Raw genomic sequence first — 25283 nt, 5'->3', positions numbered from 1 at the left:
TAGACGCAACTGACTGAGGCTCTAACTCCTTCCCACTTCTTAAAGTAATCACCGCTTGCACCTGCTCATGGTGCTTTCCATTCCCACCCGAACTCTCTGCCTCATATTGTCCCTTAGGGTTGGCCACAGTCTGACTTGGTAATTTTCCCTCCTCTCTCCGATTCATGTTGTTAGCCATTTGACCTAATTGGGTCTCTAGCTTGGCAATGGAGTGAGTATGGGAGTAAACTACTGGTGCTAACTCCTTAAGTTCTGAAAGAACTTCTAACACCTGAGTCTCAAAGGCCGAGTTGCCTTGAGGAACAGGCGGGGGTTGTGGTTGCCGGTACAGTTGTGGGGGTCGATAAGGTTGTGGTGGTCGGTAGGATGATTGGTTGGCAAAATTATTAAAATTCTGCCTTGGTGGTGGCAGATTGTAAAAAGTGCCTTGTGAATGAGGTTTCCATGAAAACTTGGGATGATTTCTCCATCCGAGGTTATAGGTATTGGAATATGGGTCATTACCCGGGTTGAAGAATCCTTGAGCCGCATTCACATGCTCTTGGACTAACTCCGAAAATTGTGATGCCGAAGGGCACTCACTCAAGTCATGAACAGGGCTCGCACATATAGCACATGCCTCGTGAAATTGAGGCTAATCTTGCTGTGTAGGGGCATGTCCTGTAGCTAATAATTGGTCCATTTTGCAGGACAATGCCTTTACTTGTTGGGCTAACTTTAGGTTTTGCCCAACCTCATAAATGCCCCCTCTCTTCAAGGCTCCAACTACTGGTTGCCGGACTTGCCGGGCTGCGGAGGCATGGTGAAGGGAATTATCACTTAGGTTCTCAAACAATTGCCATGCCTCGGCATCATTTTTGGACATGAATGTCCCACTACAGGATGAACCCACCATTTAGCGGTGTGGCTCAGTTAAGCCATAATAAAATGTTTGAACAAGTTTTGGTGGTGGGGACATTGTTGGAGAAGGTCTTGAAGTCTTTCCCACGTCTAATGAAATTGCTCGCCATCAATTTGAGCAAAATTGGTGATGCCTCGCCTAAGTTGGTTGGTTTTACCTATGGGAAAATACTTCTCCAAGAACCGTTGCTGTAATTGGTCCCAAGTTGTGATTGAATTAGTAGGTAAGAAATTCAGCCAGTGTTTGGCTTTATCCTTTAATGAGAATGGAAACAATCGCAACATTAAAGCCTCATTTGTGAAATTCTAGATCCTCACTATCGAGCAAATTTCTAGAAATTCATTTAAATGTTTGTAAGGATCATCATAAGCTAGTCTATGGAATGATACGAGCATTTGTTTGGTGCTGGACTTAATCTCATAATGAGTAGCAGTGGTGTTGGGTAATTGGATGCATGATGGTGATGTATATGCAGTGGGTGTGAAATAATCATTAAGGGTCCAGTTGGGCACATTTGGGACATTTGGATCTTCCATCTCTAATGGCTCAATGTATGAATATGAATATTCAAGCCTAGGAACACAAGCAGAGGCTCTAAGTCTCTTAAGAGTCCTTTCTAGTTGAAGGTCCAAACTCCACAATTCAGGGCGACAAGAACGGCGCCCGTGCATACACTACCCACACACACACAAAAAGTTCCAACTTTGTGCACTAAGTTACGAAAGCAAAATAACAATGGGAGAAATACTCACAGCGGTTTAACGAAAACGCTTTACTCGTCTTGCAGGTGCTTGACGTGTAGACGTTGTCTCCAACCTCTAAATGAGCTTTGTCTTTCTTTTAGCACTTTGGTGCTTTGGTTGTGAGTGTTTGCTTCTGTTTAAGCACTTTAGTGCTGCGGTTTTTTTTAAGCTCGGTTGCATTCCGCTTGCACTTCGGTGATAGTTTCCACTTTCAAACGCTCTGCACACTTAGCCACACGAAAGCATAAAATCCTAAACTAAAAATTAAAATAAGAATATAACTTTAAATTAATTAATTTCGCCAGAAGTCCCTGGCAACAGCGCCAAAATTTGATGGGTCGTTACACACACCAAAATTAAACAAAAAACTACACCAAATTCTTTTAGAATAATGGCAAGTCCAGGTATCGATCTACAGGGACAATTGTGAAATTAAACTAATTTAATTGTTAAATTCCTAAATTAATTTTGATGAAAAGATTGATTGTTCATAACCTAATTTAATAACAAATAAATTAAACTAAGTAATTAAATTATCAATTATAAATACAATTGGATTTACTGATTTGGGGAAAAACCTAGCGCGAAGAGTCCACCACTAGTCACGTAAATAGGGTTTCCAATTGAAATCAATTATGTTATGGTTCGAACGGGATAATGCTTTGCAACTACAAGTTCGCAGCATTTAACAAGAAATTATCACATTCAATGTACGAACACGAACCATCTCAAGTAGTATGAATCGTTCACTCTAAACTAGGGTGGTGACACGACTCGTCCCTCGTAGTATGGTCCGTCTCATACCTTGAATGTGAAAGAATAGAAAACTTTTGTATGGAAAACATTCAACAATCACAGAAAGCTGAATATTTGAAAAAATAATGGAAAATATATATATGAGATTTCTAAAACACCATACAAATGTTCAACCTTTACATAATTGAAAATCAAAAAGAAAAACCTAATTACGTGGCTAGGGTTTCATCAAAACCCAAGAAAAAGAAAACTAACCACTCATGGAGGAGTGGGAAGAGGAAGAAGATGATGAAGAAGACCCCATGGAAGTGTCCTTCAAGCTTTTTGGAGCAAATCCTCTCTTGAAACCCTAGCCTCTCTTTCCTTGTCAAAAATAATTTTCCAGAACCCTAATCCAGCCTTTTCTTTCCTATTTATACTTCTGCTGTCTTTCAAACAGGTTGAAAACATCAGGCACGTTTTCCCAGAAAAAAGTCAACGCACGTGCAGGAATCTATTTTTCCTTAAAATTCTGTCTTTTTGCCCATTTTTATGCTCCAACTATATACAACCAGATTGACATTAAACACACATAAAAGTATACAGTTTGACAAGCAAATAAAATTAAGAGATCCTAATTAATTAATGACCTCAATGTTGTACAATTCGGCTTTAATCAGCATAGGGTGACACAATGTGTAAAAACGGATTTCTTGGGTATAATCAGTGGAAATATGGAAGGTTTGGTATTGTTTCGTAGCTTAAACATGGCCCATTCGTTGGGACCTAGAACTACGCACAACACCACTTTCATCATCGAGTGTATCTGGCAAAGCGCTCGAGCCTTGCAGGCGGTCAAAAATAGGGTGTCTACACTTGCCGATTGGAGTGGAAGTAGTGGTGAGATTAGGGTTAGGATTAGACTTGAGAGGATAAAGATGGAGACAAAATTGAAATTTAATGTTAGGACAAAATTGTAATAAAAATAAATAAATAAAATGGGGTCCAAAGTAAGAATGTAGAGGCATTTAGAAGCTCTCTATTTTAATTATTAATATTTACAATGTTTATCATTCTTTTATAAATAACTTTTTTGAATAGCACTAATGGGCAATTTTTCCTATTTAAAATATAGATTGTCTCTTGTAATTTTAGAAATTGCAAATATTTGTTTGTCAAAAATTTCTATTCAACAAAATTAACAGAAAAAGTAAAATCGTTAACTATTATTCTATACAATAATAAAATTACACGAATTGTTAATTGAAATAGATTTATGACATCATTAAAAGCAGTTAACTGACTTGATGATTTATTAATAAAATGGATCATTTGTTGTGCAATTTGATACTTGAAAGCACAAGATGTATTTTCAAAACCACAAGGGACAATTTATATTTTAAACAAATTTCAAATAGTATATTTGTAATTTATCCTAGTTTTAAAATTTTTTAAAAAAAAAAAAGATGTCGCGTCTACGCAACAATTAATCACTATTTTTTTTCAAAATTATTTATTTAACTAAAAAAGGTTTAATTACAAATACACTACCTTATATTTGATGAAATATGATTTGTCTCTATAGTTTTAAAAATTACATTTCACCCCTTAAAATTTTTAATTTTATAACAAATTGTCTCTTTTATTAATAATCCATCAAGTCAATTAACAGTTTTTAATGATGTCAGAAATTTATTTTAATTAATAATTTAACTAATTTTATTATTGGATAAGAGAGCAATTAGAAATTTTATTTTTAAAAAAATTTTGATAAGGAGATATTTATAATTTTTTAAATTAAAGAATGCAATCCGTTTGTTAAACAAATCTATATTTGTAATTTATCCATTAAAAAAAATCAATATAAAAATAAAATTCTCAAACAAGGCCTTAATTGAAAATGATTATAAATCTGTTGAAACTTGATTTAATAGGCAAAATATCATTTCAAAATTTAAATAATTTAAACCATATAGCTAAAGTTTTACCTTTTTTTTATTACTATTTTGAATTAATTACCCATTACAACCAATTTAATATGTGTTTTTAAAATTTTTGTTTGAGATATACTATATAAATATAAGTCTTTTTTTTAATCTTTTTTTAAATTATACTACTTTTTTATTTTTTTACATATATTTTCATAAAAATTTTAACAAAAAAAAAACACTTATTTAGATACTTGAAAAGAAGACGCCTTGCTGGGCGCAATCGAACCGCTTGTTGCGTCCTCTTTCCGCCGCTTTCGGTCATTTCTCTCTCGTTCACTGTTGGTTTCTTCTCTCCTACTAGCCTCCCTCTCTCTCTCTCTCTCTCTCTCTGTCTAGACCGTAATCTGTGAAAGCTTGCAATTGATTGAAGAGATTTGGGGGTAAAAATGGAGGGAGTACAGGACACGGCGACGATGAGTAGCTCAGCACCGAATGCAATCGCGAGTTCGCCACCGCCTTTTCTGAGCAAGACCTACGACATGGTGAACGATCCATCTACGGACTCGATCGTGTCGTGGAGTAACAATAACAACAGCTTCGTGGTCTGGAACGTCCCTGAGTTCGCTAGAGATCTCTTGCCTAAGTGTTTCAAGCACAACAACTTCTCTAGCTTCGTCAGACAGTTGAACACTTATGTGGGTTTCTCTCCCTTTCTTGAATTTCTAATAATTATTCTCTCATCTTATCTGGGTTTTCATTAATTTTATGATTCTTGATAGTCCAGTTAGGTTTTTATTGAATTTAAGTTTCATTGAAATATTGGGGGATTATTGCTTCGTGGGTCATATTCATGTCACTGACTCAGTGAAATTTGATGGAATTTTGTCTATGAATGTGAAAATTTGAATGAGTGGTTTGTACTTCTGGGTTTACCCTCTTAATTACTGTTCAATTATAAATAATTTTTAATAAAAATAAATAAAATTTATTATTGTAAATTGGGTTTTCTGGTAAAGGTGGCTTCCCAAAAGAAATTCTGACACTGAAAAATAAATGCTATTGTGGTACCAAAAAATTATGGAAACAATTTGTCAGTCTATCAAACAGTTGTGATGGTCTCAGAGCAACATTTTTAACCATTATGTCATGATCAAAATCACTTTAAATTATATTCCAATTATATATATATATATATATATAAAGAGGCAGTGCTTATCTAGATAATGGTTGGATATTCTGAATGACCTGTTGAGCCTATCTAAATAAAGAGGCAGAGGCAGTGCTTGCTGATCCAACTTTATTCTTTATTTTATTTGTCTGATTGTATCAAGGGTTTTGTCTTTGCTTACTGTTTGACCTTTGTACAAGCATCAGCAGTCAGTTTAGTTTTATAAGGAGTCGCATGGACCTTATGCTATATAAACATGAACTAGTTATATGCTTCATTAACAAACCCAAATCCTTATAACTGTGCTAGAGAATTGTATAGTTTTCGTTTTGACTATTGCACAAACTATTTTTTTAATCTAATTTTTGTTTGCTATGTTTTTCTGTTTTAGTTGGCCTTCCGTGGTGTTGCTGTTGTGGATATGTGAACAGTTCAATCGCCAGTCTAACATAAATTTATCATATTACGCTTCATACCTTCTATCACAATGACTTTTTGTTTCAATCTACCTTTCCTTATGTTAATTGCATCGATCTGCATCTTTAGGCTGTTTTTGGTTCATGGATTTGGGAAGGGTTTGGAAAAGGGAAGGAAAAAGGTGTGTGAATTGTAGGTGAAATATAATTATATTTCATTCACATTTTACATACCTTTTCTCTTTATCTTTCCAAATCCCTACCAAAATTCTTGAACCAAACACGGCGTTAAAATGTTTCATTAATCTTCGCTATGAATTTAATAATCCGAGTTGCATTCCCTGAATTACATCATACTTTTCAAAGATATAAAGAATTTCTACGATCTGCTTTTTACCTTATTAAAATTAGATAGTTGAGATTGAGTTCCTTCTTCCATTCTTTTCCTTTTTTCTGTACAGTTTTCTTTGTCATTTCATGTTGTGAATTGACCTTAATTTTGTTTTTTTTTGTTTTTATAGTTTTCTTATTTATTTGACCAAGCAGGGTTTCAGGAAGGTCGATCCAGATCACTGGGAGTTTGCCAATGAAGGGTTTCTTAGAGGCCAAAAGCACCTTTTGAAGATCATTAGCAGGAGAAAACCCACGAATGTACATAGCCATCAACAATCTCCTAAAGTCCAAGACAAACCAGTGGGTTCTTGTTTTGAGGTAGAAAAGTTTGGGCATGAGGAAGAGATTGAAAAACTTAAAAGGGATAAGAATGTCCTCGTGCAGGAGCTTGTCAGATTGAGGCAACAGCAACAAGCAACCGATCATCAGTTGCAAGCAGTTGGGCAACGCGTTCAGGTGATGGAGCAGCGGCAGCAGCATACGATGTCATTCCTTGCGAAGGCCATGCAGAGCCCTGGCTTCCTAGCCCAGTTAGTAGAACAGAAAAATGAAAGCAACAGGCGCATTTCTGGGGTTAACAAGAAAAGGAGACTTCCTAATCAAGAAGAAGAAAGTAATTCAGTCGGCAAGCATGACACTGCTTCACCCGATGGACAGATTGTTAAGTATCAACCATTAATGAATGAGGCAGCGAAAGCAATGCTGCGGCAAATCTCGAAAATGAATGCATCTCCTAGGTTAGAATCGACATTCAGTGGCCCCAGTGGCTTCTTGATTGATAACATACCATCTCCTCCCCAAGCATTGGATAGGGGTAACACCTCCAATCGGGTTTCAGGAGTGACCCTTTCAGAGGTACTACCGATTTCCTCTGAGTCGTATTTATCGACAGAGTTGGGAATGCCCGTCAGTTGTCCTTCACCTGCTGTTTCTGAGATCCAATCTTCTCCTTGTGTGACATCTGGCCCAGCTAAAGTAGCTCAGTTCCCTGAAATGATCATTAATTCACAGGAAGATACAGTTCTGCCCAACTTCTCTCAAGTACAAGAAATCATGCCAGAAAGCACCGTTGAAGTCTCTGACTTGAATTCTGGGACTGGAAATACAGGTTTTATAGATTCGATGTCTGGATTCATTGATGGGTCAATGCCTGCTGTGACTGACGACTTTTCTTCTGATACCGATGTTGATATCATGCTGGATGATATTCCCAAGCTTCCAGGCATAAATGATGTTTTCTGGGAACAATTTCTCTCAGTAAGCCCACTTACCAGGGACACAGATGAGATTAATTCTAACACATTGGAATGCTGTATTGGCAAGGAACTGGATCGGCAAACAGGTTGGGACAGTGGATGGGACAAGACCCAACATATGATTCACCTCACTGAACAAATGGGACTTCTTGCAGCAGAGGCCAATAGGGGGTGATCTTGTCTTCCATATTGTATATCGTGTCTCGTGATCTGGAGGTAAGTTTTAGACCTGCTATTTACTACATTGACCATTTGAACTTAATGATCTCTTCAGCAGAAAAGGGAAAAAATAATACAATCCCACTTATAGAGAGAGAGAGAGAGAGAGAGAATCGCCAGTCATTTTCATCCCACTTCACTAACTATGTGGCAATCAGCTGATAATTAGAGCATTACTTGCATCACTAATTTTCTTGCATTCTGGCTTCCCAAGCCAGCCCTAGTATTTTTCTTGTTTGGTTCCCCCTTTGAGTATATACTGGTTTTGATATTGCTGAGATGATATTCTTCTGTTTTTGGCGGCTTTTGTCCTTAGTGGACTTTTTTCCAAACTTTTTGAATTTTGCTTTTAGTTTTCTGTTCTGTCTAGTCGAGTAAAACCTAAAAGGCTTCTTATTTTTGAAAATTTTTAAGAAAAAAGTTGGCTAAAGGCCAAAAAAAAAAAATCAACAAAAAAGCCCCACTAAAAAGCCCAATCTCAAACATCAGTCAGGTTTTGTTGTTTCATTTGCTGATTATTTCCTTAGTATTGGTATATTTGTTGCACTGAAATCCCGGAGTCTGAATTTTGTTTGCATGCTTCAATGTAGTATCATACAGAGGCTTTGAATATTGTTGAGTTTCCCACATCTTATGGTTTTTTTTTTTTGGTACAGGTTGATCTTCTGCACTGCTGGGCAGACAAAGGCTTTTTGTTCAAAGACTGATGGGCAGTTGTGTTTGAAACTTCAAGAATTTTTTGACGTCCTTTTTTATCTGTATTTCATAGCCTTCCTTATTTTAAATGCATGGTTTATAAGACCTTTTATGTTTAACGTTTATGATGCAATATAATCCTGTGAATGAGGTATAAATAAATACCCTCCTTGATACCAGTCTTTCTAGGATGAATTATTTAGGTCTGCACCATAAGATTTATGGCAATGGAAAATTTTAATCGTTGTCATAACTGTTTGCTCATGGATTTATGGCTCCACATTATACCAGATCCTTCAGGCAGGGGATTCAAATTTAATGACTTCCGCTGGAAACATTCATGAGAATTTATCTAGGGGATGGATTGCCATAGATAATTTATACTCAGAGTGGGTTTTGGGTTGTGACACTCGTCTTGTCTTCTTTTTATTTATTTTTTATATTTTATATTTTATTTTTAAGGTAAGATAGTAATGTGTTCTTTTATTCACATCGGTTAGCTTCTCGATCAGCAAGGCCATGTATGTATTTGATGTTGGAAAATTTTGGTTTATAGGCTTATTTTGGGCAATCTCTAAGTCCAAATTTAAGTGGGGTTTATACGTTTTTTGAGGTGGGTCCAAGTAGTGACGCGTTTTTTGTCGCATGGTAAGTCACATGATAAAAACGGATCGTCAAAACTATTTGAGTGAATGAGAAGTTGATGTTTTCAGGTTTGTGAAATAGTAAGTTGAAGAGTCAAATGTGGGTTATCTGGTTTTGAGTGTCCCACATAAAAACGTTAAGAGAATTTATGAGTATATAAGTTTTAGGTTGACATATTTGGGTTAGGTCCCAAGGGGCATCCTAAGTCTTGTAAGGAAGGGAGTTATGGACAAAGTGGGTTTGACCTAAATCAACCACACGCGCCGTCAGGTCAGGGTTTAATTTTTTGAACAAAATTTATTTGAATTTTTTCAAAGTTTTGAGGGAAAATTTTGAAATCCTAATGGATTTATTTAAACATTTGCGCCAAAATTTGAATTGGAATTTTATTTTCCAGAATTAGTGCCTCTCCAGTCATCTCTCTTCAAATTTCGATCACACTTGTTCAAAGGATTGTCTGCCCTTTCGAACAGACGCATCTTGGCCTATAAATACAGGGTCCCTTTAGCAAAGTCATTCATTCCAAATTTCCTTTCTGTTTTCCTTTTTTGTACTGCATTGTTTTTCATTTAGTTCATGGAGTTTTCAGATAGTTGTAAAACTCAGGTTTGGTTCGTTAACAGATTGTTTGTAGTGCTACTACAATCTGTGGTTTTAATCATTATATTCTGGGAGATAAACGCCATTAATCCATAAACACTTGTACGGCGGTGAATCAGTCTTAAAGACAGAGTGTCACACATTCGACTTGATTATCGTCTTACTGGTTTTATTTTCCGAAACACGAACTTTCTGTAAGTATTTTATTTGCTTTAGTTTTGTTTTGTTTTTTACACAGAAGATTGTTCCAACAATCTTAAGATAGAGTCGAATTATTCAGTTTATATAAAAAATTTCGTTTGTTTCCTTCCAAATTTTCTGCGTAGTTTGATTACAGAAATTATTATCTGTGTGAAGTTTGTCAGAATTTAATTTTGGATTTTCAAAAAATAATATTTTAGGTTTTTCATTAATTAAAATTCTATTTTTCAGTATTCTAATTATTGAAGTTTATAAAAATAATATTATGTGTGGAGTTGATTTGATTAATAAAAGTTTATTTTCAAATTACTTTGAAATAAAAGTTACAACTTTTTTTTTTTTTTACAGAATTATATTCTGTGCTTTTGGCTTAATTTTTTGTGTAGTATACAATTCTAATTATAATTCTATTTTATAATTTAGAATTCAATGGCTCCTGAAACTGCTCAAACTTTTGATCCGACCGGTGTTGTGACTGTTTTTATCCCTTCTACTGTGGTGTAGTCCCGGTAAATCACAAGGAAAAGCCAAAAAAGTTCGTAGGAATTGATTTTAAAAGATTGCAACAGAAAATGTTGTTCTATCTTACAACATTGAATCTGACGCGTTTCCTTCGTAAAGATGCTCCTATTTTGACAAAAGATGAAATCGATTGACAAGTAGTTGTTGCGGTCGATACTCAAAAGCATGTGGATTTCCTTTGTCGTAACTACATCTTGAATGGGCTTGATAATACATTGTATAACGTTTATAGCCCTAACAAGATGACAAAGGAATTATAGGAGTCATTAGAGAAAAAATACAAAACAGAATATGTTGGCTCGAAGAAATTCGTGGTGGCTAATTTCTGGATTTTGTGATGGTTGATTCAAAGATTGTGATCAGCCAAGTTCAGGATCTCTAACTTATCCTACATGACACCCATGTAAAAGGCATGTCACTAAACGAGTCTTTCTAAGTTGCTATCCTAATTGAAAAATTACCACAATGATCTAATGAATTCAAGAACTATCTCAAGCACAAGCACAAAGAAATGATTTTGAAAGAATTAATTGTGCTATTGAGAATTTAGGAAGACGATCGGACTTCTGATAAGAGGGTTGGAAAGCATCCTATGGAGTCCAAAGCTAATATGGTAGAACATGTACCAAAAGCAAAGAAATGAAAATATACCGAAGAAAGTTCCTCATAAGGCTCAAAAGAAGGGAAAATTAAGAAATTCAAGTTTAATTGCAAATGATACATCTCTGACAAAGAAGGATACCAAGCCAAAGATTGTCGTAGCAAGCGCAAAGGAAAAAAAGCTCAAGTAAGAAGCATGCTCAAGCCAATGTCACAGAAGTGGACTGAATCTCCAATGGTGTTGATGACATAAACCTTTCAGCTGTGGTGTCCGAAACCAACCTTGTTGGAAATCTCAAAGAATGGTTTGTGGATACTGGTGCTACTTGTTACATCTGTGCCGACAAAAAGATGTCCTCCTCCTATTTTGTGGTGGACAATAGAGAACAATTGTTCATGGGCAACTCCTCGAGGCCTAAAGTCGAAAGATAAGGAAATGTTATTCTGAAGATGACATCTAAAAAGAAACTTACTTTCAACAATGTGTTGTATATACCGAACATTCGCAAGAATCTTGTTTTCGGATCTTTGTTGAGCAAGAATGGGTTTAAGCTAATTTTTTAAAGTAACAAGTTTGTACTTACCAAAAACGAGATGTATGTAGGAAAAGGTTACATGAATGACGGTGTAACACCCGCCTCCTTGATTACTTGTTAAAATAGAAGTCACTTTACCTATGTGTCTTTATGTGATTTATATGCTAATATGTATGAAAATTATGTGCCATGAATTGTTTGATATATATGTAGAGTAATAAATATGATAGTATGTGAAAAGACCTGTTTGATTCGTTAAATTGGCAGGGTAAATTAAATGTTGGACTAGGTGGTTAAAGCCTAATTCACCTTAGCAAGATTAAGTTGGAGTGAAGCTAATTAGGCTATAATGAGGATTGACTCGATTAAGTGAATTGGATTGAATTTAGTTAAGCTTAAAATTTGATTAAAGAAAATTGGGACTAACACATTAACTTATTAACTCAAGTCAACAAAGAGGAATAATGGTTGTTGTAGAGGCAACTTGAGAGAGAGCCCTAGAAGTAGAAGAAAAAAAGAGGAAGAAGAGGAGTAAGAGAGCTCAAGCTAAATCGTCACCAATTCACCCATCTAAGATAAGAAACTTTCCTTTTAATTTCAAGAATTGAAGTTGTCTACCCACGGAATCCTAGAAATTAAAAGGAATTGAGAAGTTAGGTAGTGTAAAGTAATGATAGGAACCCTAAGGTGAAAAAGTGAAAGGAGTAAGCTCTTGTCCTTGTAATACATGGCATTATTCATGCTTTCTCACTTGCATCTTGCTTGAATTTTGGGATTTGAAGAGAAAATTTCAAGGGTTTTAACTTTAACACTCAACCTTTGCATACAATGAGATTGTACACCTAAAGTTCATGATTTTATAGTCTTATTTAAGTATTGAGCCTTGCTTTATTGTTTGACGTTGGAAGTATTCCATCCATAGGGTTTTTAAGTGTTTTTGAGCCTTCTTGTATGGAAAATGAGCTTGGGTTTGAAGAAGGGAAAAGCTTCATTTTCAGCAAAAAATTCGCATTGGTTTGTCACCCAGACCGCTCGAGCGGCTTGGGCCACTGCACGAGCGGCCAACCTTGTTTTGGCCAAAATTGCATTCTGAAGTTCGCCCGCTCGTGCGGTGGCGCTCGTGCGGCCAAGGCCACCGCACGAGCGGCCAACAAGGGCAGCCTAGTTTGATTTTCCTTTTGTTTTCTCTACCTTCCAGGCCTCCAATGGCATGATTTTCAACTGTTTTCCATGAGCATATGCATTGTATGAACATAAGAGAAAATGCAAGAATGCATGAGATCGGATTAAATAATAAGTAACGGACCAGTAACGGACAAGTTGGTGACACTGTAGATTGAACCATTGTGCTTTCATGTGTCTATGTAGGTCAAATGTCGCATCCTATCCACGTGCCACACAGAACTAACTGTGCATGGCAATGTAGTAAAGCTATTTTTGAGTTATAATTCTTTCTGATTATTATTGTTCTTGTTAAAGCTTGTTCTACAATGATATGATTTATTGAATGAATGAGTCCACTCCATGCAATATGCTCACGTGGCCCATGCCCGAGGGTAATAACACTGCGGTTTTATTCATGTGGCCCTTACCCGGGGCTAATAATACCGTGGTTTATGTTCACGTGGCCTTTACTCGGGGTTCATAATACCGTGGTTTATGTTCACTTGGCCCTCACCCGGGAGTAACAATACTGTAGCCTATACTTACGTGGCCGTTGCTTAAGGGTAATAGTACCATGGCCAGATATGTATGAGATATTGAGTTATTTGATTATGATTTGAAAGACATATGTGCACGTAGATCCATATGATTGCTCTATTTCTAACCTCTTTACACATTGTTGTTCACTAGGCTTTGGCTCACAGTTTATATTTGTCATGTAGGTGATCAAGCTCAAGAAAGGACTTGAGGGCGTCAACCTATCTTCTAGTTGTCAAGCCAACCCTTTCGGGTCTAACTCTACGATTTTTTTTGGGTGGTGATGTATTCACCCTTTTGTTAAGTGATCATGTGTCTCATATCAAAGATCTTTTGTTTTATATATATTACGTAAAGGAATAATTCCCTAAGTATTGTATATGCTTTTGGTACATGTTTATGATAGGAGATGATTGTACAGTGATAAATACAGAGTTGTTTTTTCATTTTAATTCCACAGCTCATTGGACAATGTTTTGTGATATTATTGGTTTCCGCCAGCCCCTTATACTATTGACTGTTAAGCAGGCCTTTGGTAGTCTTGAATTATTGGCCAGTTACGTCTCTAATCCTGTAGGGCGGGGGTTAGATCGTGACAGATTGCCTTTTCAAAATGAATGTAATGACTATTGTATTTCCTATGATTAATAAAAATACATTTTCTTCTTAAGTGCTTGAGTTTTCAAATTTATGGCATGGTAGACTATGACATATTAATTATGGATCTTTGCGTATATTAATTAATATGGAATGTTTACCTAAATTTGAAATTGATCCAAATCATAAATATGAAATTTGTGTTGAGGCAAAATTAACTAAAACTCTTTTTCATTCAATTGAAAGAAGTACTAAACCACTTAAATTAATTCATAGAGACATTTGTAATTTTAAATTAATTCAAACTAGAGGTACTAAATATTGTTATGTTTATTTAATTTGAACAACGGTTGAAGCTTTAGAAACTTTCATTCTATAAGAATGAAATTGAAAATCAATTTGGTAAGAAAATTAAAATTCTAAAAAGTGATAAAGGTGATGAATATGAATCACCTTTTGGTGATTTTTGTAAAGAATATGAAATAATTCATCAAATCATCGCCCCTTAATCAACTCAACAAAATAGAATTGTTGAAAGGAAAAATAGGACTTTAAAAGAAATGATGAATGTCATGCTAATAAGTTCTAGATTACCTCAGAACTTGTGCGAGAAAGCAATACTTTCTGCTAATTATCTTCTTAATAAAGTACCCTGAAAGAAAGTGAATCAAACACCTTATGAAATGTGGCATGAGAAAGTACCATTCTACAAATATTTAAAAGTGTGGAGGTGTTTGGCTAAAGTGACTATTCCTAGTTTTAAAAAGACTAAGATAGATTCGAAAACCGTTGATTGCATATTCATCGGTTATGTCAGGAATAGTAATGCATATCGATTTTTGATTCATAATTCAGAACACTCAGAAATGCATATAAATACTATTATTGAATCTAGGAATGTATCGTTCTTTGAACATGTGTTTCCTAATAAAACTAGACAAGAGAATAGTACTATCAAAAGATCTTATGATGCTATTACTAGCCATGATCACGAAAATGGTCAAGTACAAGAGTAAAAGATATATCAAAATGAAGAAGAGGAATCTATGCATAATAAATGTTTTAAAATCTCAAAATCTTTTAGTTCATATTTTCTAAAATTTTTGTTAGAAAATGAACCTTTAACTTTTAAAGAAGCTATGTCCAGTCTTGAAACTCCTTTATGGAAAGATACTGTAAATAGCAAAGTTGAATCCATCTTGCAAAATCACACATGGAAATTGGTGGATTTGCCACCAGGTTATAAACATCTTGGACACAAGTGGATTTTCAAGAGGAAAATGAAAGTAGATGGATCAATGGACAAATACAAGACAAGACTTGTGGTCAAAAGATATAAATAAATAAAAAGTTTTGATTACTTTGACATATACTCACCAGTTACTAGAATAACATCCATTAGAATGCTAATTGTCATTTCGTCTTTATACAAATTACAAATTCATCAAATAGATGTAAAAGCAACTTTTCTTAAATGGTGAGTTAAATGAAGAAATCTATATAAAACAACCAGAAGAATTTTCTATTCTAGGGAAAGAAAAGAAAATACGTAAATTGGTTAAATTATTATATGGTTTAAACTAAGCGCCAAGACAATAGCATAAGAAATTTGACAAAGCAATGATGTCAAATGGATTTAAAATTAATGAATGTAACAAATGTGTTTATGTTAAAAATATAAACAAGGTTATGTTATAGTATGTCTTTATGTTAATGATATGTTCATCATATGTAGTAATAACGGTATGATTAAAACTTCGAAGAAAATGTTGAATAAATATTTTGACATGAAGGACATAGGGATTGCTAATGCAATTCTTAGTATGAAAATTACCAAAACATCAGAAGGATATGCTTTGTCACAGTCATATTACATTAAGAAAATACTTGACAAATTTAACAATGATAATAATCGTCTTGCTAGAACACCTGTGGATGTTAATTTGTTTTCTTTCTAAGAATGTATAGGAAAGTATTTCTCAGTTAGAGTATGCCCAAATTATTGAAAGCTTAATGTACTTGATGAATTGCACTCGCCTAAATATAGCTTATGCAGTAAGTAAATTAAGTAGATATATGAGTAATCTAAGAGTAGAAGACTAGAAAGCTATTATATGGGTTCTAAGAAAGCTCAAATTTACTCATAACATTGGGCTAAACTATACGAGATATCCAGCGGTGCTTGAAGGATACTGTGATGCAAACTGGATATAAGATATTAGAGACTCAAAACCCACCAGTGGGTATGTCTTTACTATTGGTGGTGCAGCTGTATCTTGAAAATCTTCCAAACAGACTTGCATTGCTAGGTTTACTATGAAATTATAGTTTATAGCTTTAGATAAAGCTAGAGAAGAAGCAACATGGCTTCGTTACTTCGTTGAAGATATTCCAATGTGCCTAAAACTTGTATCTACTATATGCATACATTGTGATAGTCGATCAGCAATAGGTAGAGTACAGAGTCATATGTATAATGGTAAGTCACGACACATTCGTTGTCAACATAACACCGTGAGATAATTACTCTCTAATAGAATTATTTCCATTGAATATGTGAAGTTTAAAGACAATATAGCGGATTCACTAACCAAAGGGTTAGCAAAAGAGTTAGTTGAGAATTTATCGAGGGGAATGGGACTTAAGCCTATTTAATAAGAGTTACCACAACGGCAACCTAACCTAATTGACTGGATATTCCAAGATCTAGATTCAAATAGACAACCGAGTTGTGTATAACTCATAAGGATAACTAGGAATTCGAACTCCTACCCATTTCTATGATGAAATAGTGATGTCTGCAGCATGTTAGGATAAACAATACTTTTAATGATTTTTATATCTAGGAATACCTAGTGGAGTATAGCAGATACTTTTCATAAGAATCATCTATATGAGTATGAACTGGGTCGGTTCTATGAGTCTTGTAGGGGCTACAATTCTCTAGAGCACTTATAAAGTACCAGGTTGTTCATGTGCAAAATGAACACAATCGTAATAACCAAACTGTGTCTGGAAATATACTGTATGAGTTTTATTGTCTTGTTTTACACAAATGGCTGAATAGTTCAAGACATCATGCTCATTGAATAGCTAGTAAATCCGATAGTGTCTTATAAGGGAAGGTTCAAAGTCAAAATCCGATAGAATATCTCCGATTTCTGTACTCTTTTTAGAAACATCATGTTGTTGCATTTTTTCTCTGTCAATTCAATTCATGTGGGGGATTGTTGAAAATTTGTGGTTTATAGGCTTATTTTGGGCCATCTTTGAGCTCAAATTTAAGTGGGGCCCACACGTCTTTTGAGGTGGGTTCAAGTGGTGATGTGTTCCTTGCCGCATAGCAAATCACACGGTGAAAACGGATCGTCAAAACCATTTATGAGTGAATGGGAAGTTGATGTCGTTTTCGCGTTCATGAAATGAAAAGTTGAAGAGTCAAATGTGGGTTACCATATTTTGGGTGTCCCACATAGAAACTTTAAGAGAACTTATATGAGTGTATAAGTTTTAGATTGACATACTTGGGTTAGGCCCAAAGGAGCACCCCAAGTTTTGTAAGGAGGAAAGTTATGGACAAAGTGAGCTTGACATCCATTACACGCACGTCGCTGCTGCTGCCCTCCGGCTTGGTGTGGGTTGTGGATCGGGGCTTAATTTTTTGGGCAAAATTCATTTGAATTTTTTCAAAGTATTGTGAGAAAAATTTGAAATCCTAATGGATTTATTCAAACGTTTGTGCCAAAATTTGAATTCGAATTTTGCTTCCCAGAATTAGTGCCTCTCCAATCACCTCTCTTCAAATTCTGGTCACACCTATTCGAAGGGTTGTCTACCCTTCCGAATAGACACCTCTTGCCCTATAAATATAGGGTCCCTCCAGTAGATTCATTCATTCCAAATTTCCTTTTCGTTTTCCTTCTGTGCTACATTGTTCTTCATTTAGTTCATAGAGTTTTCATACAGTTGTAGAACTCAGGTTTGGTTCGCCTGACAAATTGTTTGTAGTGCTATTACAATCTGTGATTTTGATCATTATATCTTAGGAGATAGACACCATTAATCCATGAGCACCTATGCGCCGACAAATCTATCTTAAGGCCAGAGTGTCACACACTAAACTTGATCACTGTCTTACTGGTTTTATTTTCCGAAACAAGAACTTTTTGTAGGTATTTTATTTGTTTCAGTGTTATTTTGTTTTTTACACAGAAGATTGTTCCAACATTTGATTCAACATGGAATCTAAAGATTCAACATGGAATTTGAAACTAGCATTTGCAAAACAGAGAATAATTGTGTGCATTTTTGTAGTGTGCATTTTTGCAATGTGCTACAAGACTAGTAGTTATTGTTTGTTTTAGGGGAAATTGTAATTCAGGGTCGACCAAAAAAATTTAACAAATACTCACTTTGTGATAGAATACAACTCAAACATCAGGGCCCGGTTTGTTTGGCTGCTTTAGTGGCCGAACTGGAGTAGGATTGTTTTGGGTCTACTCATAGCACGTTTGGTGTTGTTTGAGAAGGTCGGCTTCATAGTCTGAGCGATTTAGTAATCCTCCTCAGTAAGGGGATTAGCTTGGCTGGGAAACGAGTGAGATTAAGAAAATAATGAGCGGCTTCAATCTGTCCAATCTTCTGCTTGGATGTCCACCCAGACATTCGGTACAGTGCATTTTTTTTTTCTTTGTATACAAACATAGCCGATCGACCAAAAAAAATAGCTAGCCAACCAATTTATTTTATTTTAACAATCCCAAATGCACCTTTTTTTTTAATATTTATTTTAATTTTTTTAATATAAAAATAATTTTTTTAATTTAAAAATAATTTAACAATCCCATCATTAATCATCTCCCAAACTATTACTGAAACAAATACACTTTTACTTAATCTCCTCACTAACAATCCCTATATTAACAATCTCTTCCCTAACCATTCGCACTCCAACCAAATCTCCCAAATAAATGTGACCCAAGGGTGCAACTCTCTATATTTGTGTAATTCTCTCCTTTTTCTTTGTTTATTTTTATTTTTTGCTATTTCCATTGAACTATAATTCCCCTTTGCTTTGAGGGAGTCGGTGGTCAAGCTTTTTCCATTCATGCTTTCTTATATTAATCATGGCAGCTGGTTACTTGTGAACCCTTTTAAGCTGAAAATTTAGTGGTCTTAGATCATGGTCCGCTCCATTTATGGTGAGACAATTGTTCAGTTGTCTTCTTTAGACACACGCTGAAAATTTAGTGGTCTTAGATCATGGTCCACTCCATTTATGGTGAGACAATTGTTCAGTTGTCTTCTTTAGACACACACACACACACACACACACACACACACACACACAAAAAAAAAAAAAAAAGTAACGAATTAAATATAAAAATCAAGTTGGGACATTATCTCACCTTAGTTTGCTCCAAATAATTTTTCCTTCGAGCTTGTGTCCTAAACTCGGTGCTATATGTTTTGTTGCCTGATTGTTAAATCTTGAGGCAAAATCAATTTACTCCCTCTGCATTTTACCCTTTCTTTTTTAAAAATAGTGAAAGAATCTCCATGTCAACATTAACCCACGAGTGAAAAATAGCTTCAACACCCGTCTGCTATGTAATCACGTCATGTTAACCAATTAAACAACACATTAATCCAAATATCCTTAATTTTATAATCTAATTTTTATTTGGACAAAATTACACTAATATCCTTTTAACTATTGTCCAAAATAAAACTCAGCCTCACTAGTATGGAGAAATCACAAACGTCTCTTAATGGGCCTCTAAACTTAAACCCACTAACAGATATTATTAATAGACTAAAATGCCCTCATATGTTTAAAAAACAAAAACTTCTTCAGACAAGGTCCATCCTACTCCCTTCCACCCCCAATTGCCACAGTCGCTGCCGCTGCTGCAGCTGCCACCATGACCCACAAGCCAAGCCGCCATCACCTCCATCTCATTCACACCCCCCAACTTCCACCCCAAAGCCACCATTATTGAAACCCCAAAGACATACAATTTCTTTTGCAGTCAAATGCGAAGAATTGAAAAGAATCACATTTATTGACTATAGCAGACAGACTGTTCACATAATCTGCCGTAATAAAGCTTCATAGTAAGAGGTGGTCTGCCCCCATATCTGAAAAGACTGTACATAGGCGATCAACTTCCAATATTTTATTGTTTCAAAAGAAAAAGAAGAAGAAAATAAAAATACATATATTCAATAGGTAAGCAATAACTTCAAACACTTTGTGGTCGGACCAGATGTGACCAGCTCACCTCAGTCAGCATTATCAGTAATAGCTTTCACCAAACATATTGATAAAGAAAGTATGTATTGAAATGACTTCAATTTCATACCAACATTGCTGGTCATGCCACCACAACTATGATCACAATAATCAGAATGATCCCAAAGATCAATAACAATAGACAGGTCTGCACGAAAAGTTTAAAAAAACGTCAGATATTTCTTCCCCCCAAGAAAGAAAAAGAAAAGGTTGCTAGAGGTCACATTTCTACGACTTGAGGTTCACTCAAATTAGCTGCGCGCCTTACATGGTAACTTTCAATTTGAATACACCAAAACAACCCAACTAGATATTTTACTCATTGATACCATAACTACAATATTAGTCTATAAGCATATACATATATATATATATATACACATATAATGCTTTAAAAAAAAGATACTAGGCAACATTGCTTTTATGACCTTTGGCTAGACTGAAAATCCAATGTAGTTTGAAAACGGCTGACTGGTTGAACTCAGAGCTTTAAAAGTTTCAAATGAAAATTTCACCTCGTAATGTCAATACCGCCTAGGACCATAGTTACTGAAGCATAGTATGATGGTCTACATTTGATATTCATGGCATGATAGTCTTTTTTTTTTTTATTGGGTGCATCCGACTGATGGGAAGACCACCAAGAGCGTTTCCACTGGGCCAAACTACTCACTTGGTAGGCTAGGGTACTTGATTTCAATGCAAATACAAGCTAAAAAACTTCAAAGGCAATGAAGCTACAAACATTGATAAGCTTTTTGGTGTGATGCATACAACGCGAAGCCCACACCTTGGATATGATGGAATTAATAGCCTATATTTTCATAGGCCACTCTAGACAAATATATCATTTAAGTTTATATCACATTATTAAATAAACATTTAAAAGATGAAAATTAAACATAAATATTTACCAGAGACGAATTAGATTTTTGCATCTTGGATGCTTTTGCCAGATGGGAAGTAGCTTGTGCAGTTTGAGCATGAGAACTATCAATGTTCGAGCTAATGTCATCTGAAGGAAAATATATTGCAGATTTTGTAAAATAATTAGACTAAAGCTTCATACGATCAACAAAAGGAGAAATTTTACAAATTAAAAAATAACAAATAAATAAAACTAACCAATCATAACTCCTTGCTCATGAACCAGCACCGCCAGATCCTTGAAAATCTCACTCACCTCACCAATCTGCTGCTGAATTTCTTTGATCCCTTGTTCTCTTTCTTCAATAATGGCTTCATTGAAAACACTCTCATTCTCCAACATGACAACCTCCTGCCTGTATTAAATCATTCCTCCAGGGACGAATTGTGAATACAAATTCGAAGAGCATTATGATAAAGTACTTGAAATTAACACAAATAATTATGCTGCAAGGCAGTTTCCTATTTCTAGTCAACTGGATTTAAACTGGTAATTATGTCCTCTGTTCAGTACAGGATTATATGTGATAAAGGGAATAAAAAACCAATATTAATTAATAATAATAATCACTCGAAAAGACACAAAAGTGCTGCAGCTGCAACCCTTTAGCAGTTTATTATGTGCCTGTTTGATGCAGCTTAAAAACTGCTTATTTCAGCTTTCAGCTTAATTTAAGCTATTTTGATGTGTTTGGTTTAGCTTAACAATGCAGCTTATAGCTTTTTGTAAGTTAGAAATCAGCTTATTCTTTGAGTGGGGCAGGAGATGCTTAATTTATAAGTCAGAAATCAGCTTATGTTCATAGTTATAAGCTATAAGTACTTTCCCACAGCTCTACCAAACAGGGCCTATATCCGTAAGGCTAGGGCCATGCCCCATTTCAGCATTTTTCATCAAAACTGCAAGAAATTGGATCTAATCAAACCAGGGACGAACCATACTTCAACAGGAGTTGATTGGTAGACTACATCATTATTATCACTCGGGAGGAGCACATTTATAAGAAAGTCCAAATGTTCTAAAATAATTATGAATATAAATTGGATAGGCAAGCATGTTTAATAAATAATGATAATAAGTAACACAAACCAATCAGTAATTTACAGCAATACAACCATTATAGTAGTCTCTATACTTGCTAAAAAATCAGGCCTAAAGTTTTCTAGCTCAAGTTTTAACAGGTTGCCCACCTTTTAGATTCCACGAGAAGAGCAAACTGTTCAGAACTCCTTGATGAATCTATATCCAGCTCACTGCTAGCATTGCTGATCAAAATTTAATCAAGGACATTAGATGAAATATTCGAAGTCAATTTGCAGAAAATATGTGAGACACCAACCCAATTCTACATAGAAATCCAATAGAAGTTTTATTAAGTACCAAATTTCAGCCAATACTGACCAAATAATCCATGGTGAGAAGAGACTAGGATCCATATCACAATGTAGGTGTACTCAGAAACCCCCCAACACCCCACCCCAATATAGGAGTACTCAATATATCATACTGATCATTGGCACCCGTCATGTGTATAGCTTTGGCAATCTGCTGGGCAGCTAAAGAATGCAGTATTGATAAATGATAACTCACTCATGACTATATCAGTGACAGAAACACAGGGTCTAGAATTTTTACTTCTTAGTTTTCCCACACTTCTATGCCCAATCGAATCATCCATAAGGTTCCTTATATAAATTGAATGTACCAAACGGCTAAATGACATAGGACGAGTGCGGGGAAAATCTATACCACTAGTAGTGTGTCTGAAACTAATATAAGGTAGCAGAAAGAGTAGATAATAGAGGCAGAATTTAGCTGGCTTATAGTAGCTAGAAGGTTGATAAAATATAGACTTTTTGAAGGGTTTCTAAGAGGGTAATAAAAGGGGCAGCATGCTTGCATAATCTTTTTTGTTGATAATAAGTACTAAACACTTCTATAATGTTTCTCATATCATCAAACAATTCAACATTTTTTGCTCAAAAACAGTTGATGGTTGATGCCAACTAGGGAACTTGTACAAATTCCTCATTGAAAGACACTTTAGCCAAGAAACAAACAAATCTATAACACACCCAAGTAATTAATGAGTCTAGCCAACATACCGGGAAGGAAGAACATTCTTAGGAACAAAAGGAGCATATGCAGTCTCCCTCTCAGCTGCAAGTCGTTGGGCCTTCTGAAATTCTCTAAGAACCGACTGGAAATCTTTTGCCAACTTGGCATCCGCAATCTTCTTGCTGGCCTGAAGTTGAATGAAAAAATTTCAAGGTGGTCCTCTGAAGATAACTCTTTCCAAATTACAAAATATAATTTTGACAAAGCGTAGGGAAATTTTCTCACAAACAGTGACGCAAAGCTTTGAAAATGAAGTGTAAAAAGTGGTTGTCTAAAGGAAATCAAGAAAGAAAGAAAGAAAATAATAATCTGTAAAATAAAAATGTATAACATAGAATGCTAATTGCACATGCACTCACACTGACTTCAGTGTGCTGATCTGTTTCACTAGCTTCCTTAAGCTTAGCTGACGCGTCTTTCACCAATTGTCCAATATGTAACCTAGTTTTATGCCTGCCAATGAACACAATTTTATGTAAGAGCTATAAATCACAAAATAAGGGTAGATCATAAAGCAAATCCATCTAAATTACCTCTTTCAATGAAACCCAATAGAAGAATAACTCATTGAGGGGAAAAAAATATAAAAAAAATTACTCCTTTTATAAGGAAAACTGTAAACTATACTGTTTTAATCTCAACTATTTCACTAATAATTCTTCTTCAAAAATCTAATGGGCGTTATCAATTGAACTAAATTTACACAAAATTTAAAATTTAAAATTAAAGGTTAAAATTGAGCGGTTACAAGGACTAAAATGACACAATGACACAAGAGGCCAAATACAGACTAGCAATGTAATTTATCCTAAATTTTTTATAAGCAAATCCCACAATTTTTTGTGAGAAACAAAACTTATTAATTTTGAAAGTGGTTTGTCTTTCTCACCTCAATTGTTTGGACCAAATATATAAAATAAAAAAATAGATCCAATCATGCCTAATACAGCCATTGAACTTGGTTATTGTGTGATCATGATCCTGATCACGAAGAACAAACAACAAATTATATAATACAATGAGGCATTCAAAGCACAAAATCAAAGGGGGGAGAGAGAGAGAGCGCACAGTTTTTGACGGAGTTCAAGGGTGTCCTTGGGGGTTCCAAGGGAATTGACGAGACGTTGGAAGGAGGCAACGGCGGTGTTGATCTGAAAGACGCCGGCGGCGACGGACTGTGAAGGATCCTGTTGTCGGTGTTGGAGATGGGTACCATTGAATGAAGTCAAAGGGCGTCCCGATTCAAGATCTTCAAAGCTCATACTGGTTCTCTTCTGTTCTTCCTTTCGTAAGAGTTGTGGAAATCACTACTCTCTGTGAATTAAATTCAATTGAAGTCAATAATACAGATGTATGCACGCACATACATCAGAGATGAAAGCTCAAAATAAGGGTTGATGAACAAAAATGGCAGATGGGTTAGATTTTTGCTTGTGTTTCGTTGAAAAGTCGGATGGATTAACGGAGAAAATATAGGTGGAAGGAAGGCAGGAATAATCTACTGAGGGCTAGGTTTCTCTCCGGTCCATGATTGGATTGGATGGTGTTATGCGATCCGTCGAAGTTCAGGTTGGTTTGGGATGTTCTAAAAAAGTGTACTTTTTGACTTATTGGCTTATATGGGTTGGGTTTGGGTTGGATTTGATGTGATGTGTTAGATAGATGATGTGATTTAAATAAGATGATGTGACTTAAATAGAATAATGACTTTTTGACTTTTTGTATTATTTAATAGATCACAAACTTGGCCTTATTTTATTATGAGTTTTATTTGGTTGATTTGAATATTTCAATATACAAAACTTAATGAGTATTTTATTTTATAAAAGATTATATTAATCAAATATCGATAATTATTTGATTGAATCAGATTTTTGTCAATTATAAATATAATTTTTAAAATAAGTTGTTAATAAAAATTTGATTCAATTAAGTAGCTATCGATATCCGATCAACGTGATTTTTTATAAAAATAAAGTATTCAACAAACTTTACATATTAAACAGTTCGAATTATCAAAACAAGACTCGTAGTAGGCCCCACAAACCGAACAACACCGTTAAATCTACTTTGTGAATTGGA

At 35.1% G+C, this 25283-nt stretch overlaps 2 protein-coding genes across 2 annotated transcripts; one reads left to right on the top strand and one right to left on the bottom strand.

Annotated features, from left to right (window-relative positions):
- Positions 1-4544: 4544 nt before the first annotated feature.
- On the top strand, positions 4545-8637 carry LOC114322686 (heat stress transcription factor A-1). The gene is made up of 3 exons (XM_028270048.2): positions 4545-5005; positions 6441-7759; positions 8419-8637. Exons 1-2 carry the CDS (start codon positions 4757-4759, stop codon positions 7716-7718), a joined length of 1527 nt encoding a protein of 508 aa, XP_028125849.2. The 5' UTR covers positions 4545-4756; the 3' UTR covers positions 7719-7759; positions 8419-8637.
- Positions 8638-19900: 11263 nt separating this feature from the next.
- Positions 19901-24786, bottom strand: SYP21 (syntaxin of plants 21). The gene is made up of 7 exons (XM_028270050.2): positions 24270-24786; positions 23561-23654; positions 23189-23328; positions 22274-22348; positions 21281-21438; positions 21070-21170; positions 19901-20303 (listed from the first exon to the last, which is right to left on the bottom strand). Exons 1-7 carry the CDS (start codon positions 24461-24463, stop codon positions 20238-20240), a joined length of 828 nt encoding a protein of 275 aa, XP_028125851.1. The 5' UTR covers positions 24464-24786; the 3' UTR covers positions 19901-20237.
- Positions 24787-25283: the final 497 nt, after the last annotated feature.

Source organism: Camellia sinensis, chromosome 1 (genome assembly GCF_055761805.1).
Source record: "Camellia sinensis isolate YWXY chromosome 1, ASM5576180v1, whole genome shotgun sequence".
Taxonomy (NCBI): Eukaryota; Viridiplantae; Streptophyta; class Magnoliopsida; order Ericales; family Theaceae; genus Camellia; species Camellia sinensis.
The sequence above is the reverse complement of the archived record's forward strand: the minus strand, read 5'-3'. Positions and strand labels throughout refer to the sequence as shown.